Below are 17,443 nucleotides of genomic sequence, written 5' to 3'. Positions count from 1 at the left end.
GAGCTCTGTCTCTCTCTCTTTCCTGCGGGATCCGCTTGCATGTTAAAATGGGGGCTCCTGAGCATCGCGACTCAGGAGCTCTTACTGGCTCTCTAGCCCTCACCCCCTAGCCTTGTCCACGGCATCACGACCTGGCATACCAGTGGCGGTTGAGCTCGCTCGAGGGCCGGGACCTGAGGACGTAGAGCGCTAAGGAGAGTGTAGGGAAGAGAGGGGAAGCTCGCGAGGGCCTAACCCAGCTGCACCCCAGCTGCCGACGTCCAAGTCCGGCGCAACATGAAGGAAGGACCTCATGCTTTCGAGATAAGTTTCGCACCTGGAATAGCTAATTGATGCGACACAAAATCTCCACTTAATGCGGCTCTGTAATGGCGACGTTGCTTTCCTTTCTCACCTTCCGATGGTTGCTTGTGCACTAAAGGGGACCTCCTGAGCATCGCGCCTCAGGGGATCTTACTGGACCTCAGGCCGCTCACCTCCTGGCCTTGACCACGGCATCGCGACCTGGCATACCAGCGACGGCTGAAGCCTGCCTGGGGACCGGGACCTGTCAGCGTAGAGCACTAAGTCGTCGCGAGGTTAGAAAGGGGGAATCAAGCCGGAACAGGGCAAGCATTTGCACCGCTTCATAATAAGGATAATATCAACAAAAGACATCGCGGACCCTTTACATGCCCCCATGGGGTGTTTTCTCGATTCTTCGCAGGGAACAAAAGACACGAATCCTAAGGAGCCCTAACTACATGCTCCTCCATGGTCGACGCCATCATCAACAGTGGGTCATGGAAGGCCGGTGTCAACCCCATCTAGATCAGCTGCGCCGGCGGCCTAATGCATCCGCCTTGCTCCGAGCATGGCGCGAGCTCGGGGGCACGTAGCTGTCGTCGCTCGTCTCCGGAGTCACCAAGAGCTCGGGAGAGTCGCTCGACTCCCAAGCATCGTTGCCGCTGCTGGGAGAGCAGGTGGGGAAGCGAGCGGCAGGCCTAGCCCTTGCCACGTCGATGTCCAGGCTGCCGCCTCTGGGGCAGCACTCCAGTCAGCGGCCTTCTGCGTCGAAGACCTTGAAGAATATTAAGGAGGCGCCATCGTATTCAAAATGAATCACGATGGCACCCCCTGTTCGGCAGACCCGGGCGACCTCGCCCCAGCCTCGGGTCATGAAGACCTTGCCCGGAGCGACGACTTCAACCTCCGCTCCGGTCGCCGGAGAGCCGCAGTCGGCGTGCTGCAACCAAAGTTCGAGCGGTCCCCTCGGTGGCATCTCGAAGGCGAAGAATGGAGGGAAGCGGATCCAGGTGCTTGGAGGCATCGCGGCATGGAGCACGAGCTCGCGAGAGGAGTCCGCAGCGTGGACTCCAGGAGCGACGGCGCGCACCGCCATGGCTCGCCGGCGGCGCGGGTGGCGTCGCTCGTCATCTCCTTCTCCAGGGCCCTCGGCCCGGGCTTACATGGGTAGCGGGAACCCAGGAGCTGGACGCTCGCACCAAGGCCTCGCCATCTCCGGCCTCGCAACCTCGTTGCGGTAGCCAGGAACCGGTCGTTTCTTTGGCGGGAGCGGGTCAGGCCCCTCCCGGGGGGCCTTTCCTTTCTCTTCGGCTGAAAACCGGCGGATTGGTTCCATTGGCGCCAAGAATGGAGGAGGAGCAAGGGAGAAGAAGCAGGTAGAGCAAGAAGGAGATGGACAACGGGGGCTCACGCCCCTCCGTACTTATAATCCAGAGGAGGCCAACCGTCGGCCTCCATGATCGCAGGTAATCATGACTCTTTTTGCATGCAACGGGGACTCGTCAAATCGGGCAGTTGCCGAGGCAGCATGGGGAAGCGAAGACATCCACGTCCAATCAGTCGCCACGCGTCAACCAAGGCCGCAGGCTGTGGGGGCCCGCGGCGCTCCGCACTTGCCCTTGGGCTTCGCTGTTAAGCCAAGTCCGAGTGCGCCTTGGGCCCAGGGGCTACTATCGGCGTTCTGGGAACGGGGGTCCCCAGACTTGCCTGCCTGCGGCCTGCAGCGTGGCTCAAGCAGTGGCCTAGTATGGCACGTCTTCATGAACCCAAGTTCAAGACCCTCGCGAGGGGCCAAGCCTCGCGGGACGGACGACGCAAGGCCTCCTCAGGGGCGGCCCCACCAGGCAGGCTCGCGAGGAGGCGGAGAGATCAAGGCAAGGGGTACCTCGTGAGGTGCTCATGACGCAAGCCATGACGATCAAGACCAGGCAGGCGCCAAGCGGGCGCCAGCCTGCGCAGTGTCCTCGTTTCCTCTTTGGTGCAAAGGGGGCAAGCGCAGGCGCGGAGTACCGAGGCATGAAGCAAAGGTTTCCATATCGGTGCAACGAGACCAAGACCAGCAGAGCGGCAGGACGGAGGTCACCGTGGAGCCCAAGACGGCGTCATCGCCAGCGCCTTTGGCAGTCGAAGACCACCTTTAGTCAGGATAGCTTGTACTAGCTGCCCCCTTTCGAAATGATCGTTGTTGGCTCCCTTCCTGCTCAATATTTGGGAAGAGGACCAGGGCCCCTATAAATAGAGATAGCCACCACAGTAGAAGAACAAGTTAGGTTCATCCGCATTTCACCAGAAGAACACCTCTCCTCGCGAGGCTGTTCTTCCTCTGTAGTATTCATCATCAGCCCAAGAGGCAATCCACCACACCACACACAGGAGTAGGGGATTACACCACATCGGTGGCCCGAACCTGTATAAATCCGTGTCTCTTGTGTTGTTCATCGTGCTAGCTTAGAATCACGGCGAGGTTGTGGGCGTGGTTCGGTAGAGTGAAGATCTTCGTGTGCACCCCAGAGTTCGAACCTTAAGGGTTTTGCCGGAACCCGATATCCGACAGGGTTATGTTTGACTCGTAAGTAGTTAAAGATCACTTCTTGATCATTACTAGTTTGTGTCCGTTATGCGTAGTTTCTCTTCTTATTCTTGTACTCGTAAGATAGCCACCATACAATGCTTAGCGCTTTCTGCAACCTCACCATTTATCCATTCCATACCCATTAAGCTTTGCTAGTCTTGATACCCATGATAATGGGATTGCTGAGTCTTCATGGCTCACAAATTAGTACAACAACAGTTGCAGGTACAGGTAAAGCGATGCTTTGACGTGAGAGCGATGCTTGCTTGTTTTGGTGTTCTTCTGCTTCTTCTTCTTCAATCAAGGGATAGGTTCTGGGTTGGGAGCCTGAGATTTGTAGGGTGGATGTCGTTCTTCTTTTTCGTTTGAATTCATCCGTAGTCGGATTCTGCTCTTCTGTATGATGACTGCTATGTATTGATGAACTGTTGTATTCATGTTGTAGCTTGTGGTGAGTGTAAGCATGTATCTGGTATTCTCATCTATTCAGTACATGGTATGTTGTAATGATATCCACGTTGCTATGCGCTCGAAATGTGGTTGTGCCCCAATCATGAATTCATCACGTGATTGAGATATAATCGCATCTTGAGCTCTACACGAGAGGACCCACAGCCAGCCACAGGGGCAGGTGGCGTGGCAAGGGGTGGCCGCGCCACCTGGGCTTGTGGGGCCCATGTGTAGAACTTTGACCAAATTCCACTTCCTATATTCCCTATAAATACCGAAACCATTCGCTGTCCCCCCAAGAGAATTTTATCGCCGCGGCAAGCTTATGTTCCGAAGAGATCCCATTTGGAGCCTTATTCCGGAGTTTCGCCGGAGGAGGAAGCCATGAGAGGGGCCGTCTTTATCAACCTTCCCACCTCCATGATGATGTTTAAGTAGTTCCATTAGAGCAACTCCAACACGGCGACCCAAACGGACGCGTGTTTTGTTTGCTTTTCGTCCATTTTGGTCGGCTAGGTGGACGGGCGTGTCCGCCTTTTGATTTGGGTCGACTCGTGCACCGAATGGGAGGTAGACCCATATATGCCCGGGTCCAAAGAAAAAATATGAATGATAAACATGTGGCCGGAATAAACATAATTAAACATAATTAAACATAAATTGCCAGGTAACCCTTGAATAAAGTCCACTTAAACATTAACTAAACAATAACAAAACTCCACGTCCGCACGCTGCCTTAGGCATCCGCCTTGCAGTTTCAGTAAATTCACTCATTTTGTTTTGTATGTAGTTTCCATATTATAATCCCTATATAAAAACTTATATTTAGAAACGGAGGGGTATCTCGGTGGTCGTTGAAAAATGATGTTCATAATTGCCATTGTACCTTGCACGCACCGACACAGGAAAACAATGAGTCCATGATTATTATTGTGGGTGGGAAAGCTACTTGCGCGTCAGTCTGACTAAAATAGAAAAAAATCACGTATGCGAGCTGCAAGTGTCCTGGCGTGTGGGTGCGTCAGTGCGTGTGTGTCATGCAACACACGACTGAGACTGCAAACCGCGTAGCAAGCTACCGGGTCGTTGAGCTGTTGATTTAATACTCACGATTTCAAGTTTTCAACTGGTGTTAGGTCAGGGGCTTGCCTGATGAATACAACTCGTCAGCTAACACGTACGCCGACACAGAAACACGTGATTAATCCACACAAAAAACACGCAACGGACCGTGTCTAGTACACCCGTGACGCATTTGGAGCAGCAGTTTCGAGCAGGAGCAATCTAAATCTTAGCCTTGTGCTGATGTGCCATATTAGTAGTAGTAAGTAGTCAGTGGGAGTAGCACACTCTAGTTCGGTGAGTAGCACTAATCGATGACTAATTATTTTCTTTGGGTACCTGATTGCTAGTAATTCAGGTCTGCAGTAGTTAGATGTGTTTTTTAAGGCAGTTAGATTATATTGTACTTCTAGAGATCTCAACAAATGATTACATACGGAGCAAAATGAATGAATCTACACTCTAAAATATGTCCATATACATCGGATGTGGTAGTTCATTTGAAATCTCTAAAAAGACAAATATTTAGGAACGAAGGGAGTACGTGTTTGACTGTTGGTGTTCGCAAGAAAACTCGTGGGAGCATCTCCAATAGATGATGTAGATGCAAAAATAATTAAATTTTACATCTCTAAGGCTCAAAAACTCCTCTCTAACATATGATTTAGATGGAAAAAAAGCTACATAAAATTTTACATCTCTAAGGCTCAAAAACTCCTCTCTAACAGATGATTTAGATGGAAAAAAGTTACATAATCACCTCCAGGAGATGTAAAATATAACAATCTCCACTTACATGAGATGTAAAAACGGTGGTTGCGCGCCAACTACTCAACTGCCTTCATTTGGCTACCGACCGACCGCCTCCCGCTCGTCCGACGGCTGCCCAACTCCGCCGCTATCGAACTCTCCGAAAACCTGCCCGCCCACCTCCGACCCCACCGCCTGCCTCGCCGGAGTAGCGACGGCCGCAGCCAACGATTCGATTTCGGTCGTAGCCGCAGATTCAAAGATTCGCCGGAGGTCGTCCGCCGCAATGCCGTTGACGGTCTGGTGGGCTGGGCTTTTAGCTAGCCTCGAACCACCACCGAAGCTAGGGGAGGCGTGCCACGCCGCCTGCTCGACGGTTGCCCACCCGCGCGCGGAGCTGCCGTCGTGTTCTCTGCAAGGTCGCGACCGTCCATAGGTGTTCTGCACCCGTTAGCCACACAAGCCGCCGCCGAACGTCTGCCCACCTGCCGCCGTCCGATTTGTTCCACCTCACACGAAAGGTGTTCAGAAAAATTCTCCCAAGGTAAAAAGTCGTGCAAACTTGAAGGTTGTTTTATCGGGGTTGAAGATGTAGTTTGACGATGATTTTCGTATTGTAGATGAGCTCATGCGACTTCTCTTTCGTGGATGATTGCTCATGGATGAGGTATTTGATTTGATCGAAGAAGAGGACATTGCTATGCTAGTGGTGATGCATAAGAGGAAGAAGCCGGAGCACGATGGTTCCGTGTATGGGCGAGAGTTCATGTGGAGAGAACGGGTTGAGGCGCACAAGAGCTTGATGCGCAACTATTTTGATTCACCACCCATTTTTCCAGATAGGTACTTCCGACAACGGTTCGAAATGTCCAAAGAATTGTTCATCCATATTTGCAATTCTGTGAAGCAGCATGATCGATCCTTCGAGCAGAGAAGGAATTGTGTCAGGTTGCTTGGACATAGAACCGAGCAGAAGGTCACTGTCGCTTTGCGCATGATGCCTATGGTGTTCTGGCAGACTACATTGATGACGACTTGGCGATGGCAGGGAGCACTTGTATTCTTTATGTCAAACAATTTACAAAGACTATGGTAGAAGTGTTTGGTCCAGAGTACTTGAGAGCACCCAATGCTCAAGACATTCAGAGGCTTTTGGCGATGAACAAAGCCCATGGGTTTCTAGGTATGCTAAAAAGCATGGCATGGACAGTTTAAGGGTCGCGGGAAGGATGCCACTATCATTTTTGAGGCCGTTGACGATCAAGAAACATGGTCTTGGCATTCATATTTTGGAATGCATGGATCTTAAAATGACATCGACGTGCTCAACCGGTCACCTCTTTTTGCTAAATTAGCAAATGGAGACGCACTACCGGTGACCTTCAAAGCAAATGGCCGTACATACAACTATGAGTACTATCTTGCGGATGGGATCTAACCGAGGTGGAGTATTTTTTTCAAGCCAATCCAAAAACTCTATGGTAAGAAAGAACTCATCTTTCACAATGAACAAGCGGTGGCTAGAAAAGATATTGAGAGGGCATTTGGGATTTTGCAATTCCAATTTGCTATTATGCGATGACCATCTAGATTCTGGGATAAAAAAATCTTTGATATATTATGACTGCTTGCGTGATCATGCATAATATGATGGGAAATATTTGTAGCCGGCAGGCCGGCCGAGTGATTGCACCGGACTCATGCGGTGCGTTGGATCAGAGCGATCCAACCGACCACGGAAAGGCCCCACAAAGACGCGCGTCCTCACCAGGGCCACACACCACCGTTCCCCCACCTCGGCCTTATCTTCTGGAGCAATCGAGATTTTTCACCGAGTAATGCTACACGTACAAACGAGTTACAAGGTTTTACAAAGAGACTTAATTTGATTGGTCAATAGATGAGGAGCCTCCCCCCCCCCCTAAAAATCAGGGGGTGCAAGTTTATGATTGATTAGTAGATGGAAAAATCCTAGTCAGCGTGTAATTGCGTGTAACTCTTTGTATGTTTAGTATTATTGTTTTTCACCGGCAACCCAAGCAACTCTGCCTCACTTTCTCCGCCACAACACACAACAGCTCCATGCTTCTCTATCCCATCTCACGCTGCTGGTTTTTCTCCATGGCGTGCTGCTCCAACATGTCCTCACCCGAGCAATAATCCTAGACGTATAGGCCGTTTACAGGGTTGTTACAGAGCCTTCCTTAAATCTCTTTGCCCCCCCTGATTTTCCACCGGGGTGACCCGCCTCACTCTCCTTCTTTCCAATCATCCTTTGCCATGTCAGCATGTAATCAATCACGGCCCGTAATTGCCTGTATGTGTAGCATTGCTCCTCACCCGAGCCCTCAAGGGCTTCTTCGGCCCGCCTTTTGTGACAGGGAGGCCATGCCCTGCGAGCTCCAACCCGTCACAAGAATCGCGTGCTACAATGGCGGTGGCAGCGAGCTGGAACCGCTCGCGCGAGATTCTGCAACGGCGCGCCCGGCGAGTTGGAATCGACGACCACCCACGTCGTGAACAGGCGTGGTATGCTACAACGGCCGCAGAGGAGCTGCAACTGCCGGTGTGGCGTGCTGCAACCTGCGTCGAGGTGGACGGCCGCAGAGAAGGGGCTATCACGAGCACGCGGCGCGCGAGCACGAATCCCATGATGCTGGAACCAACAATTTTTTTTTGCTGGAAACGGCCTTTCTTCCTCAGCTGCAACGAGGGCTCGGCGAGTGCTACAACCATGGCGGCCAGATGCTGGAACCATGGCGGACAGATGCTGGAACCATGGCGGCGAATGCTACAAGCACGGCCAGATGCGTTTTTTGTATTAATTTTTGTTACCACCAAATTGTATTTTGCTGGAACGAGCATCAACTTTTTTTGTTACCATGGGCTTGTTGATTTGCTGGAATGAACCCTCAACTTTGCATCTTTGCTACCACCAGCGTTTTGGTTTGCTGGAACAAGCTTAAATTTTTGCTACCATCAGGCTTTGTTTTGTTGGAACGACGTTTGATTTCTGAATTTGTTGCTATCATCATTACTTGGTTTGCTAGAACCAAAGCCTATATTTGCTACCACCGCCGTTTGCTTTGAGACCACGGAGTCGTCGCCATTGTTTCTGCATGAGGGCGAGGGAGGGGGATGGGCAACACTGGTGAGGGGTGAAGTGATTTTTGTTGGAACCGGCATAATTTTTTGCTATGACACATGATTTTTTTTGTGACCAGCAAATTGCGGCGAGGTACGGCGCTAGCTGAATGACGGGGTGTTGCGGCCATCTCCACCGGAGTTGCCATGGCTGGTAAGCGCGGGCGGCCAAGGATGCGGCGGCGAGCGCAGGTTGCCGTCGAGCACGAGGCCAAGGACGAGCGTGGGCGGCGCGAGTGAAAGGCGAGCACGGCGCCGGGAGGAGTCGCACGAGACGGCGAGATGCAGGGAGCTGTGCGAGCGCGAGATGTGTGAGGATGAAGATCTCCGAGACAAACATTTTCTTTCTTTTTTTTTGGCTAAATCCAACGGCCAGGGCTAGTGGTATCCAGCGGCTACGACACGACCGACCGAAACTTTGGGCCAGCGCACCGGCGCCCATCAGTCGCCAAATATGATTGTTGAAAATGAGCGTAGACAGGATTTAAATTGCACCTTCTATGATCTGATGGGCGTACGCGCTATGCCGATGAGAAAATAGGAGCGAATCAGACGTCTCATGAAGGTGTACAATGAAATTAAAGACTCTGACATGCACGATCAACTTCAAAAGGATTTGATGGAGTATTGAAAATGGCATGATGAAAGAAACGCCTAGTTTCATTACGTGTTTGTTCTATTGTGCAATAATTTTGTTGTATTTGTGTTCCATTTTGATATTGTGGATTTGATGAATTATATAATAATTTGATATTGCGAACATGTGAAAATTTTGAAGTTGTTTTCGGGATGTTGTATTACGATTTGTGCGGCTGTACACAGGCGCGTGGCTGGCGGCCAATTTTACATCTTCACTTTGCATCATCTATATTGGAGTTACCTTTTTACATCTTTAATATTTATCATCTGTTAGAGTTCGTTCTTTTTTAAATGTAAAATGTATTTTTTAAAGATGTAAATTTTACATCTCCAGATTCGCGTCATTTATTGAAAATGCTCTAAGACGTGATCTTGTACTCTCTTGATAACTGAACCTTGAAGATGACTTCTTTCACACTAAAATAGCGAAGTAGCAAAGACCAAGGAAGAATGGTGATAGCTGCTTTTGGCAAAGGCATTGTATTCCTTCATCACCCTTCGACAGGGAATCAGATTCTCACTTCACAGCTAAGTTTTTTTCCCTTATCCTCTTTACAATCATCGAGTGCTTTTGATTGTTCTTTTTTCGATTCAGCAGATGCTAATGACGAGTTAAGCACTCAAGAATCAACATCATGTTAATAATTAACCATTTCATTTGTACAACAGGTATCGAGCACCACTCCTCCGGCGAAGGAAAAAAAAAAGACAAAAGCCATGGCGCGCGCACGACGACGCGACGGCCCCGCTCGCCCGCCCATCAGCCGGACAGGACGCCCCCAGCGGCCACGTATCCGTACGACGCGTCACGCCGCACGCCGGCGGCGCTGGTCCCGGCCTCGGCGCGCGGGGGCTTCTCGCGGCCGACGCCGGCGCCGGCCTCGCCGGCCTCCTCCCTGGCCGGCAGCTCGGCGCGGCACATGGGGCAGGTGCTCCGGATCCCGAGCCAGGGCGCGATGCAGCCGGCGTGGTACCAGTGCGCGCACGGCAGCCGCACCACGGGGTCCGCCACCGCGATCTCCTCCGTGCACACCGCGCACACCGTGCCGGCCACGCTCGGCGCCGCGAACACGGCCGGCGGCGGCTGCCACGCCGGCGCCTCCGCCGGCCCGCCGCGGGCGGCGGCGGCGGGGGCGTGGTCGACCGGGAAGGACTCCTCGTCGACGTGGTCGACGACGAGGGGGTTCCGGCCGAGGATGGAGGAGAGGAGGTACCTCGCCGTGATCCAGTCGCCGTCGTTGTCCATGCCCGAGAACTTGGTGGTCAGTTGCTCTGGGTCTGGGGCTTCCGGGGATCTGAAGAGAAAGAAGGAGAAGAAGAAGAGAGAGAGAGAGAGAGAGAGAGAGATGGGGGAGAGCGGACGGGTGCGATTAAATAGGCATGGCCTGCTACGACCATGAGGAGAGACTCGTCTGTCCCTATCCGTTTTAAATCGAGGGAAGAAAGCTGTTGCTCCTGTGTGTAACCACAGAGTCATCTATTAACGACTTTGTTTGTTTAGGCGCACGCGTTTATCTTATCTTATCCTAATAATTTAGCAGTAACCTGGAACGTTTCCTTACCTGGGACTGGACAGAGTCCACCAGGAACACAAGGCCGGGTTAGCTTAGGCCGGGACGTACGGTGCGACGACGGTGTTAGCCGCGCTCACGTGATTAGTAGTAGATTATTAGTAGAATGGATAACACACACTCACTGCTGACGCGATCAGATTCTCTAATCTACTCTAGCTCCAGGTTTTCGCACTCTACGTGCTCGATTCTAGGGTAAACGATTGGCTCTACTCTAGCGTTGCAGCCTTGCAGGTGTAAATTGTTCGAACCAAATCAGTGGTGTGGTGGTGCATCACGAGCTCTATTTTGGTGGGTGCATCGCTTCACAAGGAGGCGAGCGAAAGTGGAGATGCGCAGATCAGATTTGGGTGGGTTCGTCGACGGCGCGGTGACTAGGACGTCAAGGGAGATAAGGTGTGGGCGCAGAATAGTCGGACCAGATAAGACAGCGTTGCGGCAGAACGTTTGATGATGGAACGGGAAGCGTGCCGTTTCGTCTTCTCCTTGGCCTCGTCCGTGTATGTGACCATGGCGATGGCGTGGCAGGGTTATCCGCCGCACCGGCTCGGTTCTATGGGCGTGGAGGGTTGCGCCCACGGAGAGTCCACACCCAATCTATGGGCGTGGAGGGCAGGCCGCGTGTCTTTTTTTTCTTCATATAAACTCTTTTGCTCAACGTCAACCAACTGATTACAATCACGCATCAGCGCATCCATAATTGGAATTGGCAAATCCGATCCTCAAACGTCCGACACATGCTAGTTCTCACATCCGCGTCTCTCATATTTAAAACCCAAACCCATGCAACACATGCAACGCTACGTATAAACACAATCAATACGCAGTTCATGGGATCACTATTTCATCGCCAGACAAAAGGACCATAGTTAATCGACGGACACTACACACTTAAAACATACTCCTTCCGTTTCAATTTACTCGTCGTGGTTTAGTTCAAAACTAAAACCACGACGAGTAAATCGAAACGGAGGGAGTACATACAACCTAAATAAAACGGGAAAGGCGAAAAAAATCACCATTTCCTCACCGGCCCCTCCCTCTTCCAGTCGTCGGCGCGGTTATGCCCCTTCTCCATGTAGGCGTCGGCAGGCGGTGGTGCGTCATCGTCGGAGCTGGAGGAGGATCCGTCCGTCGGGTAGGAGTCCTCGAGCATGCTTGCCCCTAGAGCCATTGGATCAGCAGATCCCGCTCCTTCGCATGGCGGGCCACCTTTGCCGTCAACGTCGCCTCCTTGTTTGCCTCGCGCTCCGACAACCCAATGTCGAGTCGGAGTGCCTTGGCATTCTTGCGGTGAAGGCGCCCCACATCCGTCTCCGCCATCCTGAGAGAGCGGAGGAGGACCGACGCGAGGAGCGCGACCTCGGGATTGACCGACGCGCTCGCTCGTGATCGGCGCGCGGTCAGCGCCGCCCCCGTTGCCGCCCTCTACATCACTTGTTGCCATTTTGTGACGGGCTGCTCGTGCCTCAGACTCGGGCGTTCTCGTGCGCGTCGGCCCGGCGCGGGCACGAGGACCAAACGGTGGTCGGGTACCACTTCCAGAGTAGAGGGTGGTGGTAGGCGGCATTGTAGGATCGAAAGTATGTCTATAGGGGGTGATTAGACTACTTGAGAAAAACTTAAATTTTTCTCAATTTTAATTTTTGGCAGATTTTACCAACTTAGCACAAGTCAAGCAATCACAATACAATTCAAGCAAGCATGCAAAGAGTATGAGCAGCGGAAAGTAAAACATGTAATTTGAAAGAAAGTAAATGGGAGGAATTTGGAGGGAGCAAACGTAATGTTGACACGGAGATTTTTGGCGTGGTTCCGATAGGTGGTGCTATCGTACGTCCACGTTAATGGAGACTTCAACCCACAAAGGGTAACGGCTGCGCGAGTCCACGGAGGGTTCCACCCACGAAGGGTCCACAAAGAAGCAACCTTGTCTATCCCACCATGGCCATCGCCCACGAAGAACTTGCCTCACTAGGGTAGATCTTCACGAAGTAGGCGATCTCCTTGCGCTTACAAACTCCTTCGTTCAACTCCACAATCTTGACGGAGGCTCCCAAGTGACACCTAACCAATCTAGGAGATACCACTCTCCAAAAGGTAATAGATGGTGTGTCTATGATGAACTCCTTGCTCTTGTGCTTCAAATGATAGTCTCTCCAACACTCAACTCTCTCACACAGATTTGGCTATGGTGGAAAGACGATAAATATTAGGTATGACCCGCCCAGGAGGGGCCGGGTTATACCTATGACGATTCAAGATATGAAGCCCAAGACGACACTTGAAGATGGAGGTTCAGTTAAGGGCCCAAAGCCCAAAGGTGATTCAAGGCCCGTAGAGATAAATTGTCGTATGTATGTAACTTGTATTGTAAGGTAGGAATAGACAGAGACCGAGCCAGACACTGTTTATGAGCCGGCTGGGACTCTGAGAGCCGCTGGGCGCCGACCTATGTATATAAAGGGACGACCCGGCGGCGGTTCAGGGCAGGTAACATCAGATCGAGAGCTAGGTCAAGCGGATTCGCTCCCTGGTAATCGAGACATAAGCAATCTCACCTCAAACTGGATTAAGCCATTACCTTCACCGCAAGGGGCCAAACCAGTATAAATTCCCGTGTCCTTTATCCCGTTTTCACCCCTTTAAGCTTCCTAGTTGCGATGGCTCCATGACTAAGTCCTTTCACTAGGACATCTGCCGTGAAAATTCCATGACAGTTGGCACCCACCGTGGGCTAGCGCATGGTGGATTTGAGTTCTTGAAGGGCAGCTTCGAAGGGCTCAAGGGATACACTGTGGGCCGGATGACCAAGAGTCGTCGCAGCAAGCTCTACATCGATGACGCAAGTTGGGGCCCCGACGTCGGCTCAATTGAGTACAGGTACCGGGTCCCCTTCGGCGGAATCCACGTTTTCATCGGCAAGATCGACGAGCCGGGCCCTGAGCCGGACATCTGCACCGACATCGTCGAGGCGGCTCAGCGCGCAAGACCCGCCCGAGCTTAGCCCACGTGTGAAGCGTGCCTTCGTGGGATGCATCCATGGAGGGGAACTTTCTGAAGGATCTATGTCTGGCGGTGAGACGGCCATCTACTCTGATGGTGAGTCGTCCATGGGTGAGACGGATTCGTTGTATCAATTGCAAGATGGCGGGCTCGGGGCTGTTCTGATGGCAGCAGTATTCTGGACCCCTTTGAGCCGCCGAGAAGAGTTGGGATCTTCATGGCTGGCACGCAACCCAGGCAAAACTCTACCGCTGTGGCAGCGATGATCTCCGGGTTAGCAGCGGTGGCGGCAGCCGGGGCAGGAGGCCCTGCGCGCCCACCGGCTCAGGTTCTGATGGATTTGATGGATAAGATGACAGCTCTGTTAACCGTCGTGGTCAATCGGGCGGATCAAGCTCAACATGATGCAGAAGTGGCACAGCTATGTGAGGAGGTAGCACAAGCCAAGGAAAACTTAGCAGTAGAGGACGTCAGGATGGCCACAGAGCGGGCAGCTCTGGATGCTAGGGCCCAGCAGATTCAATCAGAGGCTCTTCAGCTTATGATGGATCTGAACGCGTCAAATGAGGTCATGAGGAGAAGGCACCAGAAGGCTCAATCCCGTTTGCCTCCGGTTTATGATCCTAGAAACCTCTTCTGCACACCTAGTGCAGGGCCCAGTAACCCGCCGGAGGTAAAATGGGATGCAACGCCCGGGGCCGGGACGCCGGTTCAGCCACGTGTGACAGAACCCCCTTGTCTGAATACTAGTCCACCTCACTATATACCAACGCCGCCGGGTCATTATTCTAACCCTCTGGAGAACATGATCACTGCGGCGGCACGATTGGCAGCTCTCCCGACGGATGGCGACTCTCCGACGGCGGTTAAAACATGAAGGGTCAGAGAACTTCTTCAGACGGCTTTGGCGCAGCAGGAGGCATACTCTTATAGTCGAGACATGATTCATTTAACCCCTCGCCCGAGACAGAGCCCAAGTTATAGCAGGCACATGGATTCAGCAGCCATTTCAAGCAATGCCCGGCGCCGTGACCAGCCGTGCAGGCATGACCCGACGCGTGATGGAGTTCCTAACTTGGTTGATCAGAACAGGATACATCAAGAGGCTGAGCGGGCAGCTTAGCAGGCGGCTCAGCGGGCGGCTTACCAATCTTTTCCGGTTTATCCGACGACTTCAATTGAGGCAGGCGTGACCACTAGGACTGGAGGTGTGCCTTGTCTGGTGCCAGCTCTGCGTAACGAGCGTTTGCCCAAGGATTTCAAGGGATCTCGAAAGGTGCCCATTTACACGGCCGACTTACAACCTGGGGCATGGATTGAAAGCTACGAGATGGCCATGGAACTGTTGGAAGTCAGTGACGCTGCGATGGCCAAGTATTTCACCATGATGCTGGATGGAACGACCCGCACTTGGTTGAAGGGGTTGCCACCTAATTCCATCGGTTCATGGGCAGAGTTAAAAGCTCGGTTCATTCAAAACTTTAAAGATACCTGCAAGCAGCCCATGTCAATTATGGACTTGACTAATTGCAAGCAAGAGGAGGGTGAGTCTACGACCCATTGGGTGCGCCGGGTCAAGGCCATAATACATTCATCTGATAAGATGGATGCCGGCTCTGCAGTCTTAATGTTGGAGAAAAAATGCCATTTTGAGCCTCTGAAACAAAAGCTGGGGTGGCTCAAGCGCGATCGTAATGACATGGGCCAGCTGATGGCAGCTCTAGTCAAATATGCTGACTCTGATAGTACCAAGGATCCCGAGTCTGATGAAGAGAAGGCAGGGAAGGGAAATAAGAGTGGCAACGCCAAGGGTCCTCAGCATAACCCGACAAATCAAGGAGGCAATAATAAACATAAGGCTGATGGTAGATCGGAGTTTGTGGTTAACACCAATGCACAGGGCAATAATCAACAACGTAAGGGGAGGCCACCTCCTCGGTCTGGCAGGTCAGGTCCCACTCTCGAGCAGTTGTTAAATGAGCCCTGTCCAAGGCATGGTACTCAGCAAAAACCAACCACTCACATGTGGAAGGATTGTACGATCATGAAGGTTTTCAAGAATTCTAACATGTTTGATAGCAATCACGGACCGAGCGACGGCTCAGGCGGCGGCGGTTTTCATGGCCCGGGTGGCGGTTCTAATTCCAATTTTCAAGGCGCTCAAGGTAATCAGGGTGGTTATAATCAGCAATTTGGCCAGGGGGGTCAGCAGCAGTAGCAATCTGGATATCAGAGTAATACGAAGCAGCTGAATAGTGGACAATATCATGTGTTTACCACCAGTTTGTGCAAACGAGACCAGAAACTTCATAAGAGGGTTGTGCACGCTATTGAGCCGGCAGTTCCCCGTTATTTGAGATGGTATGAGCATCCTATTCTGTGGAGTAGGGAGGATCACCCTCCCCGGGTTGACAATCCGGGTCACTTGGCCTTAGTGGTGGCACCTCAGGTTGGTGGATATAAATTCACTAAAGTGCTCATGGATGGAGGCAACATCATCAACATCCTTTATTATGAGACTTTCCGTCGCATGGGGTTGACTGATAAAAATCTTAAGACATCCAACACTGTTTTTCATGGAGTGGTGTCTGGTAAGTCGGCGTACCCAGTGGGTAAGATTGAACTGGAAGTGGCCTTTGGAGATGAGCATGATTCCAGGGCCGAGAAGTTAACTTTTGAGGTGGTCAAAATCAAAAGCCCGTATGGCGCTCTGTTTGGAAGGCCGGCTTATGCAAAGTTCATGGCGCGACCATGTTATGTTTATCTACAACTCAAGATGCCGGGTCATAAGGGAACCATCACAGTGCATGGGAGTCGGAAGATAGCCCTGGAATGTGAGGAAGGCGATGCTGCTTATGCTAAGTCTATCTGTGCAATAGAGGAGTTGAAGTTTTACAAGGATAATGTTGACCCGGCGGACATGACGTCTTCGAAGAAACCAACCACAGAGCATGAGCCGATGATGAAGTTTAAATTAGCCGATGACACCAAGCTTGTTGATTTTGTTCCGGGCGACTCATCTAAGCAGTTCAGTATCAGTGCTAACCTGGATCCCAAATAGGAAAGCACGCTCATCGAGTTCATCCGTGAGAACCGGGACATCTTTGCATGGAAACCTTCTGACATGCCGGGTGTACCGAGAGAACTCGCTGAGCACACTCTCAATATCGATCCAAAATTTAAGCCGGTCAAGCAGTTTCTTCGACGGTTCAATGAGGAGAGGCGTAAGGCCATTGGTGAGGAAGTGGCCCAGCTCTTAGCGGCCGGGTTCATTGTTGAAGTCTTTCATCCAGAGTGGTTGGCTAACCCGGTGCTAGTGCTTAAAAAGAACGACACCTGGCGTATGTGTGTGGATTACACGGACTTAAACAAGATTTGTGGCTGATCCTTTTGATCTTCCTCGTATTGGTCAAATGATTGATGCTACGGTGGATTGTGCGCGTTTGAGCTTTTTGGATGCTTATTCTGGTTATCATCAGATCAAGATGGCAGTTAAGGACCAGGAGAAGACGACTTTTATTACTCCTTTTGGAGCCTTCTGCTACGTGTCCATGCATTTCGGGCTTAAGAGTGCCCAGGCGACTTATCAGCGATGTGTGCAGAACTGTCTTGACAATCATACTGGGCGCAATGTTCATGCTTATGTGGACGACATTGTGGTGAAGTCCAGAGAGAAGGAGACCTTGATAGATGATTTGAAGGAAACCTTTGATAATATCCGGGTCTACAAGATGATGCTTAACCCGGCCAAGTGCGTTTTTGATGTGCTAGCAGGCAAGCTTTTGGGTTTTCTGGTTTCTAAAAGAGGCATTGATGCTAACCCGGAGAAGATCAAGGCCATCACCTCTTTGGTAAACCAGCGTGTGTCAATGATGTTCAGCGTTTGGAGGGTCATATTGCTGCCTTAAGCCAGTTCATAAGCTGGTTAGGTCAGAAGGCCATACCGCTGCATCAGATGATGAAG

General features: G+C 51.6%; 1 protein-coding gene across 1 annotated transcript; it reads right to left on the bottom strand.

Annotated features, from left to right (window-relative positions):
- Positions 1–9,366: 9,366 nt before the first annotated feature.
- LOC123116020 (E3 ubiquitin-protein ligase SIRP1) lies at positions 9,367–10,798 on the bottom strand. Its single transcript, XM_044537037.1, has one exon. It carries the CDS (start codon positions 10,377–10,379, stop codon positions 9,663–9,665), a length of 717 nt encoding a protein of 238 aa, XP_044392972.1. The 5' UTR covers positions 10,380–10,798; the 3' UTR covers positions 9,367–9,662.
- Between the last annotated feature and the right edge of the window lie 6,645 nt (positions 10,799–17,443).

The sequence above is a fragment of the Triticum aestivum genome, chromosome 5B, assembly GCF_018294505.1.
Source record: "Triticum aestivum cultivar Chinese Spring chromosome 5B, IWGSC CS RefSeq v2.1, whole genome shotgun sequence".
NCBI classification, from domain to species: Eukaryota; Viridiplantae; Streptophyta; class Magnoliopsida; order Poales; family Poaceae; genus Triticum; species Triticum aestivum.
This window is presented reverse-complemented; position numbering and strand designations above follow the sequence as displayed.